We start from the raw sequence: 9,101 nt of genomic DNA on the forward strand, positions 1-9,101 counted from the left end.
GTACAGGAGATGCGGGGGTCGTGGAGAGACAATGGGAGGGACTCCGGCATGGGCTGAAGGGAGGGGTCAAGCGGGAAAGGGTCCCGCTTGGAAGCTCAGGCCTGCAGCCGCCGCGGGCGTGCGAGTGTGGGGGAAAGGGACCCACGATTAACGCCCGCGCATGCGCGCGGGGCCCGGGACTAGCGGAGGGCCGCCGTGACCACCCGACCCCACTCCGCCGCCCACGGCTGCAGCGCGCGCGTGCCTGTGAGGCGGCCGAGACCCGGGAGAGGAATGAGAGGGTGCCGAACCGGCTCCCCCTTCTCGAAGCCCGCGGCAGGTGGGGCGTGAAGTCAGCAGCTGAACAAAGCGGCGAGCCGAGGTTCTAGCCTCACTAGACATGGCGGCGTTGGCCGCACGGAGTTCTCTACGCTTGTGCCGGGGCACCCCCAAGAAGGGCAAGTACGGGACGTCGGACATCCGCCAGGCGTGCTTGTGGGGCCGCTTCTGCAAGTGCGCATGCGTCGGGGTGTACGCGGTCCGTTTCGTCCTGAGGGCAACTTTACATCCTCGCTGCGGATTGGTCCGTGAACACCCTGTGTCCTTTTTGCGCACACGTCACCGCCGTTGACCCGGAAATGTTCGCTCCCGTTAAAAGCGCCGGTCCGCTGCTTGCGGCCTCTTCCTGTCTGTGCCAGGGCGGCGCGTGGTCTACGCCGTGCGGCAGAGTCGTCCGGACTGCGCCGTCAGGTGAGGCCACCGTGGGGTCGGGGGTCGGAGGGCCCCCCCAGGATCTTCTGGGGAGCCCTGGGCGGGCCCCGAGACCTGGGGCTTCCGTCTTGGGGCCTCAGCTGTCTCCGGAAAACGTGCTGAGGAAACGGGTGGGGGCGCGGAGGCAGCTGCTCCCGCCTGGTTGTTGGGCCCCGCCGCCTCCGCAGCCGTTCCTCGCGGCGGGCCGGGCACGTTGGTCAGGCCTCAGCAGTTGTACGTTGAGATGGCAGGTCGCCGTTATTCTCAGATGCGTGGTGCTCTCTCTGGTCCAGGCACGGCTTTCCCCTTACTAGCAGCCTCCTTGGTGTCCGACATGAACCGCAATCTGCGTCGACGGTGCGCAGAATTTGTGCGGTGATCCTTGACGCGTTTCCATTTGACCGATGAGGAGGCTGAGTCCAAGGCAGTTGCTTGACTCGGGGTCGCAGAGGTCGTTAATGACATTTCTGGGATTCGAACTGAGGGGATGTGATGTCAGGGCGTGTGGCATCATCCCCTGCCCTCCTGTGGTGCGTGCAGCAGCTGTGGAGGCTTGGCCCCAGGGATTCTGCGTGACAGACGGATGCTGTTTGTTGGCAGCTGCGTGGTTTTTCTAGTATTCAAAAAGGTGGACCCAGATGTTCACGGCCTTTCTTGGTTCCTCGTAACTTCCCAGTTCACGGAACGTGCGCCGGCCTGAGTCGGGTGGCTGTGCCTGGGCTGACGATTTCTGTCCCTAGGATGACCGAGTGGGAGACAGCTGCGCCTGCGGTCGCAGAGACCCCCGACATCAAGCTCTTCGGGAAGTGGAGCACTGATGATGTGCAGATCAATGACATTTCCCTGCAGGTGAGCGGGGCCTGGTGGTTGTGCTCCCCAGGTGGGGGTGGGGGCCCGCGTGGATTCTTTCAGGAGGGGTCATCTGAAACTGGTAGCTGCCCCACTAATTCAAGAGTTGAAGACGTGACAGGTGAGAGAGGAATCCCTGGACTGCCACACCCCCTACGTCCATTTTTCCTCATTTCCTGTTGAGAGGTTGCTACAGTCTTTGTCACAAGATAGTCCCTTCCTCAGCAAGCATTACATCCCGCAGAGGTGATGGTGGTTTTTCCTTTGGTACTAAAATACACGTAATGTAAAATTCACTACTGTAATTATTTTAAAGTGTAAGAGTCCATCGTTCTTTTGCATCCAGTTGTTCCAGCACCACTTGTTTTTTGTTGTTTTGTATATTTTTTCTTTTTCTTCTTTTTTCTTTCTTGAGGAAGATTAGCCCTGAGCTAACATCTGCCAGTCCTCCTCTTTTTGCTGAGGAAGGCTGACCCTGAGGTAACATCCATGCCCATCGTCTTCTGCTTTATATGTGTGATGCCTGCCACAGCATGGCGTGCCAAGTGGTGCATATAGGTCTGTGCCCGGGATCTGAACTGGCGAACCCGGGGCCACCGAAGCAGAATGTGTGAACTTAACTGCTTTGCCACTGGGCCAGCCCCAGTAGCCATATTGTTTTACACTTGGCCTCATTAGGACTTTTGTGGGCCCTTCATTTTAAAAATAAAAATTGTATTTTGTGACTGCATTGGTATAAAGACAAGTAAAATTCAGGTTGGATTATGTGCATTTTGTCCCTTTTACATTTTAAAAGGAATCAGAACATTTTTGTTGCCTCTAAATAAATCATGAGATCAAGACACTATATCTGCTGGAGAATTCAGCCCTGTCTTTCACCCTGAATGCCTTGTAGATCTGTTTTCCTTCCTGGGTTCGTTGGGAGGGGCCACAAACTTAAAGGGTCAGAGGGTAAACGTTTCAGTCTTTGCGGGCCACGTGTGTCTTTGTCACAGATGTGTTTGCTTCCTTGTTTTTCTTTATTTGTAGAATCTTTCAGAAATGTAAAAGCTATTTTTCACTTTTCCCTGGTGCTCTTTTAGGGGCTGAAGTCAGCATGCTACCAGAGTCCTCACTTGGTACTAAAAGCTGTGCAGGGCTCCACTGTGGGGCCAGGCAGTTTGACCAAACCCTCGCAAGACATTTGGTGTTTGCATTTTTTTCCTGCACAGTGAAGCACTGCATGAACAACCATCTGCTTGCTGTTTGTGCAGATAGTTCTCTACAGGGCAGACACCAGACTGTCATGCCCACATCAGAATCCCCTGTGTTCTTTTACTCCTTACATTCGAACATGTTGTTTGTGTGTGTTCTCATACGTAAGTGATGGGGGTACGTTTCACTGTGGAACTGTCGACAGCAGTCCTCTTCATACACACATAGTTCCTCCGATTCCAACCCCACTAACATTTTTGGTGTTTTCTAGGCATTTTCTTGGGAAATGTATGTATAGGAAGGATTGTTGAATGATTCTTTTAAAGATTTTATTTTTTTTTCCTTTTTCTCTCCCAAGCCCCCCAGTACGTAGTTGCGTATTTTTAGTTGTGGGTCCTTCTAGATGTGGCGTGTAGGATGTCACCTTAGCGTGGCTTGATGAGCAATGCCATGTCTGCGCCCAGGATTCGAACGAGCAAAACCCTGGGCTGCCAAAGTGGAGCATGCAAACTTAACCACTTGGCCATGGGGCCGGCCCCCGAGTGATTCTTTTAAAAGGGTGGTTCTCTGGGGTAACTTTTTTCCTTTCTTTAGGGGACACTTGACAATGTTTGGATACATTTTTGGGTGTCAAATACTGAGAGTGTGCTACTGGCATACTGGATGCTGCTAAACATTGCACGGTGCACAGGACAGCCCCCTACAACAAAGAATTATCTGATCTGAAGTATCCGTAGTATAGTTGAGGAACTTTCTTAGAACTGGGATCATGGCTGTAATCTTCTTACTTCACCCTCCTCCCTCCCATTATAAAGTAAGTGCTTTTCTTAGTGACTTGGTAAAGTCACTTGTTTAGGTTTTATTTTTTCCTGGCAGGCAGGAGCTCACAACCAAGCCCGTGAAGGTGGGTGGAGGCTACCCTGACTGGGTGCTCAGTCCCTCTGGTCCCTGGCCAAGGCCCCTCCTGTTCCTGACCATGGTATCTCAGTCCCCTCTCCCTTTTCTCAGGATTACATCGCGGTGAAGGAGAAGTATGCTAAGTACCTGCCCCACAGCGCAGGGCGCTATGCTGCCAAGCGCTTCCGCAAGGCGCAGTGCCCCATTGTGGAGCGCCTCACCAACTCCATGATGATGCACGGCCGTAACAATGGCAAGAAGCTCATGACCGTGCGCATCGTCAAGCATGCCTTTGAGATCATTCACCTGCTCACCGGCGAGGTAGGGTCCTGGAACCAGGTGGGGCAGGGTGTCTTTAGTACCCCCTAGAACCCAGAGGCTGCCTCATGGTGTGCCTGCAGGGTCCTCCCGGGTTTAGGGGTGAGGAGAAGGAGGGATGTGGGCCGGATGTCAAGCTCATGGCCGCCCTCTCTTGTAGAACCCCCTGCAGGTCCTGGTGAATGCCATCATCAACAGTGGTCCCCGGGAGGACTCGACCCGCATTGGGCGAGCCGGAACAGTGAGGCGGCAGGCTGTGGACGTGTCCCCGCTGCGCCGTGTGAATCAGGTGGGCCTGGGGCTTTGGGCATATGTGGCTGGGCAGGAACAGCTACTAGGCCCTGCTGGAGTCCTGTCTGGGGCAGAGGCTGACAAGTGGGAAGGTTTGTCCCTGTCTGCATATTTTACCTGGAGTGTCATTTCCTCCAGGAAGCATTCCTGGATTCCCGCCCTGTGCAGGGCAGATTCTAGCTCTGCTCTCCTGGGCTGCATTTGTGCAGTTTCATTTAGGTATGTTTTTACACACTGTTTTGTGTTTTTTGTTTTCTTGGATCATTTGAGAATCAGTTGCAAACATTCTAACCATTTCCCTCTTAATGCTTTCAATGAGTATCTTTTTTTTTTTTTGAGGAAGATTAGCCTTGGGCTAACTACTGCCAATCCTCTTTTTTGTTGTTGTTGTTGAGGAAGATTCTCCCTGAGCATCCATGCCTATCTTCCTCTACTTTATACGTGGGATGCCTACCACAGCATGGCTTTTTGCCAAGCGGTGCCATGTCCGCACCCAGGATCCGAACTGGCAAACCCTGGGCCACCAAGAAGCGGAATGTGCGAACTTAACCACTGTGCCAGCCCCATCAATGAGCATCTTGGCAAGGATGTTCTATCCCCACCATCACCCCCAAGGAATTCAACAGCACTTGAATATCCACTTTCCTTCACTGTTCCAATTTATGCAGCTGTCCACAGCATACCCTTCATATTCAATTCAAGGTCCAGACCAACAGCACACATTGCGTTGTATTTCCTTGTCATGGCAGGTCTCAAGTCTCCTGTCATCAGGGACCCAACTTCAGCCTTTGTGTGTGTCTACACTTGTTTTTGTGGTCATCAGTCTGATCCAAGATCTGGTGGCATGCCACCTGGGCAGTGCTGTGTGTTCCCACAGTGACTTGTCTTGGTGGGCCAGTGGATGGCAGCATGGTAGCCAGCATTTGTTGGGGTCAGGGTACTAGAGGACCATGCCCCAGCCTGGTTTGGGGACATTCTCCACCCCCAGGCTTAGCTGAGTCCTTGCTCCCTAGGCTATCTGGCTGCTGTGCACAGGTGCCCGTGAGGCTGCCTTCAGGAACATCAAGACCATCGCCGAGTGCTTGGCAGATGAGCTCATCAATGCGGCCAAGGTGGGTGAGGACACTGGCTGGGGTGGGGGGCGGTGTCTAGGAGGTGGTCCTCCAACATTCAGAACTAACCATCTGCCTCTTTGCAGGGCTCCTCCAACTCCTATGCTATCAAGAAGAAGGACGAACTGGAACGTGTGGCCAAGTCGAACCGTTGATTGCCCGACCACAGCCCCAATAAACCTGTTTGCCTTTTGGGGCAGCCCCACCCTCCTGTACCACTGTCTGTCCTTGGGGGTTGGGGGTGGGCAGGATGGCCCCTGTGTCCTGCACAGCTGCTCGAATTCCTGGCCCGTCTTTTGGCCTGTGGGCACCTGGATTCACCAGGGAAATACTCGGCTGGGGAAGCACTGCCGACTCAGAACCATGGCACCTGGGTTCAGACCTGACCACTTGGAGTGTCCAGCAGGTGTTGCAAATGAGAGGGGTGGGGTGGTCTTGGCAGAGATGCCACTCTGGCCTGGGGTGGGGCTTGGCAGGTATCTGCCATCCTGAGAGGCATGCTACCTGGAAGCAGCCCCAGGGAGAGGAAGCCAAGGAAGGCCTGGGGTCTGGGCCATGACTGTTCCCAACCCCTTGCTGCCTAACTGGCACGGGCCATCCCTGTGCAGTCTGCTCTGGGGTCAGCCCACCTTCCACCCACAGGATGCCACAAGTCCCATCCTCTTTGCTCTGGCCAGGGCTCCAGGCTGCCTCCCCAGCTGCTTAGGTTGTGGCTGCAGCTCAGCCCCATGCACCCTGCAGGGCCACTACCACTCCAGGTTCCTCTCACCCCACCAATGGCTCAGATGTGGAGGATTCCTGGAGGTGTCCAAGGCGGGTGGGGGTTGTGATCACCTACCCGAGGTGCCTGGACTGCCACTGCTCTGTCACCCTGTGCCACCACCTACCCACCACCCCCGACATCCGGCTCTGGTCAGCCTTGGTGTTCAGCCTGGGAGGCGGGGTGGGCAGTCAGACGGGTCTGGCGGGAACCTGGGATCTGGAGGGAGTGGCCCTGTTGTAGGCACCCTCCCTCGGGGAGGGGCCCTTAGTATCCAGCTGCTGAAAGGTGGACTGGGGTCAGAACGGGCACGGACGTGCCGGCCAGAGGGAGGAGGTGCAACAGGTAAGAAGAACCCAATGGCTAGCTTGTGTCCATCGTTTTATGGTGGGGAGCCCCTGACCCCTGTTCTGGGCCTCCATCCTTGCTCTATCCATCTTGCTGGGCCCCTATCCCCAGGGGCTAGGGTGTCCTGCCTCCCTCATCTGCCCTTTAGATTCTGGTCGCCCCGGGGTCCCTCTGCCCAGCTCTCCCAGGAGTCCCTTTGCTCCTTTCCACATTAGATCCTTCCTATGCCTAGAGTCCCTCCGTGGTCCTGGGGTCACTCAGGTCTGGGGCCTCCCCCAAGTCTAGCTCAGGCTCTGCGGTGCCCCTAGGTTAAACTCTGGTCCATCCTGGGGTGCGTCTTTGTCTCCAATCCTTTTCAGATCCCCTCTCTGCCCATCTCTCCAACCCCCCCACCCCACTCCTGATCTACTTCCAGCCTGGACACCCCCCCTTCTCAGCTCCTACTCCGAGGCTTCTGTCCTCCCCATCTCATCTCAGCTCCTTGGCTCTAGCCACCTCCTTCTCCCGACGCTCCTGCTCTGTGCTGGGTGATTCCCTCCAGAGTCCGCTCCTGACCCTACCCAGACCCTTGTCCGTTCTTCTGCTGCCACCTTCTCTGCCTGACCGCCTTTCCCCGCAGGTCTGGTCCCGATGCCCTGCCCTCGGCCGCCCTGGCTCCGCCGCCCCCGGGCCCCTCAGGGCTCGGGCCCTAGCTCCCCGGGCTCACCCTCTGCGCCCGGTTCCCCAGGCAGCGGGGAGGACGAGGAGGAGGAAGAGCGGGACGGCAGCCCGGGCTCTGGCCCCATCCTGCCCCCCGCTACCCCCGTGGAGTGCCTCATCTGCGTGTCGCCCTTCGACGGCGTGTTCAAGCTGCCCAAGCGCCTGGACTGCGGCCACGTCTTCTGCCTCGAGTGCCTGGCTCGCCTGTCTCTGGCCACGGCCGGCGGCGGCGACCCGGTGGCCTGCCCAGTGTGCCGCGCGCCCACGCGCCTGGGCCCGCGCGGCGGGCTGCCCGCGCTGCCCACTCAGGCCGGCCTGCTGCCCCGCGCCGGGCGCGCGCCCCTGCCGCGCCCGGGCTCCGTGCGCTTCGACCGCCGCCGCGGGCTGCTCTACGTGCCCGGGCCGCGCAAGGCCCGCGCCGCGCTCCCGCCGCCGCCGCCGCCGCTGCGCCTCGGCCGCCCGCTGTCGCGCCGCCGGACGCTGGCCAGCACCACCTGGCTCTTCAACGCGGCCGTGGCGCTGGCCGTGCTGGTGGCCGCGGGCCTCGTGGTCTCCGGCGTCTACATCTTCTTTCTCATCCCGCACGCCGCCGCCTCCGGCCCCGCGCGGCCCCAGCTCGTAGCGCTCGCCCCGGCGCCCGGCCTTCCCTGGTTCGCGCCGCGGCCCACGCCCGGGGCGCCCTGGACCCCCGCCTGGACGCCGCGCCCCGCGGGCCCTGTCCTGGACGCCGCCCGGCCAGGGGCTGAGGAGGACGCGCCGGAGGCCGAGGGGGTCCCCGAAGACCTGGCGGAGGCCGAGGAGCGAGAGGACAGGCCCTCGGACCGCATGTGGGGGGTGGAGGCTGGACCCAGCTGGGCCCCGCAAGCACGGGGCAGGAGGAGAGTGTGGACGCCTCAGTAAACGCGAATGTGCTGCAGGCCCTGTCCCAAGGCTTGGAGACCTTAGTGTCATATGGCCGGGACCACTCGCCATGGTCCCCGTAGAGGCCTCAGCAGGGTGCATGGCAAGCACCCATTTTTCCACAGAGAGGCCTGGCGGGATCATTCCCGGCACCATCACCACAGGGCAGGGACCCTCTCAAGGAGCAACCCTACCGTTGTTCCCACAGGGAGCCTCTGGGGGCACCCCGACCCCAATCCCATGGGCATCAGGCTGAGGGTGCACTGACCTCCATCTTTGTAAAGGTCCTGCTGGAAAGTGCTCCTAAACCTGGTCTCCGTGAGAATCCAATTGGGAGTACTCTTGATCCTCATCACTCGTGGGAACCCAGCTGGTGAGCTCCCTGACCGACATCTGCAGGGGCCCTCCTGGGGCACCCCCCAGCCCTGATCCTCACAGGGTCCTCCTGAGTGCCCCCCTAGTCATCGTCAGAGCCCTGGGGGAGCATCCTCGGCCAGTACCAGGGACTGAAGGCTCTGATCTGCTCATCCTTTGTGCTCACCGCAGGTGGCTGGGGGGCCCCATCTTTGGAGGGCAAAGCTGCTGCTCTTATTCCTGACCACACCCCCTGACTGGCCCACTGCAAGGCTGGCTCCCCCAGGCTGTGGAGTTTGTTTCCCACTCTGCTGCCTGCAGGCTGGGCCTGAGTGGGATCCAGCTGTCTCCATGCTGGTCCTGGGTTGCTGCCGTGCACCTGGCTGGGACTTGGGCCTGGAGGGGCAGGGGTGACCAGGCCTGACCAGGGCTCAGGAGGGACAGATAGGGCCTGAGCCTCAAAGACTGGCTACCACCAGGGGGCTGAATACCAACTTGCAATGGGAGCCTTGACTTCCTCTATGGGTTGTGGCTTATGGGACCCTAATATGCTGTGGGCAGCTATGGTCACCGAGGTTCAAAGAGGCCAAGGCTGCCCTCTGGGTCAGATAGTGTCCCATAATTTGGTGGGGTTGCTCCTGGACCTCCCT

The 9,101-nt window shown here is 58.5% G+C and overlaps 2 protein-coding genes across 2 annotated transcripts; both read left to right on the top strand.

The window, feature by feature from the left end:
- Positions 1–158: 158 nt before the first annotated feature.
- Positions 159–5,595, top strand: RPS5 (ribosomal protein S5). Its single transcript, XM_001495360.6, has 6 exons — positions 159–729; positions 1,470–1,578; positions 3,781–3,990; positions 4,148–4,276; positions 5,292–5,390; positions 5,477–5,595. Exons 2-6 carry the CDS (start codon positions 1,471–1,473, stop codon positions 5,543–5,545), a joined length of 615 nt encoding a protein of 204 aa, XP_001495410.2. The 5' UTR covers positions 159–729; position 1,470; the 3' UTR covers positions 5,546–5,595.
- A 1,412-nt stretch (positions 5,596–7,007) lies between these two features.
- Positions 7,008–8,231, top strand: RNF225 (ring finger protein 225). Its single transcript, XM_070225102.1, has one exon. The coding sequence runs from the start codon at positions 7,129–7,131 to the stop codon at positions 8,095–8,097; it is 969 nt and encodes a 322-aa protein (XP_070081203.1). The 5' UTR covers positions 7,008–7,128; the 3' UTR covers positions 8,098–8,231.
- Positions 8,232–9,101: the final 870 nt, after the last annotated feature.

Source organism: Equus caballus, chromosome 10 (genome assembly GCF_041296265.1).
Source record: "Equus caballus isolate H_3958 breed thoroughbred chromosome 10, TB-T2T, whole genome shotgun sequence".
Lineage (NCBI taxonomy): Eukaryota > Metazoa > Chordata > Mammalia > Perissodactyla > Equidae > Equus > Equus caballus.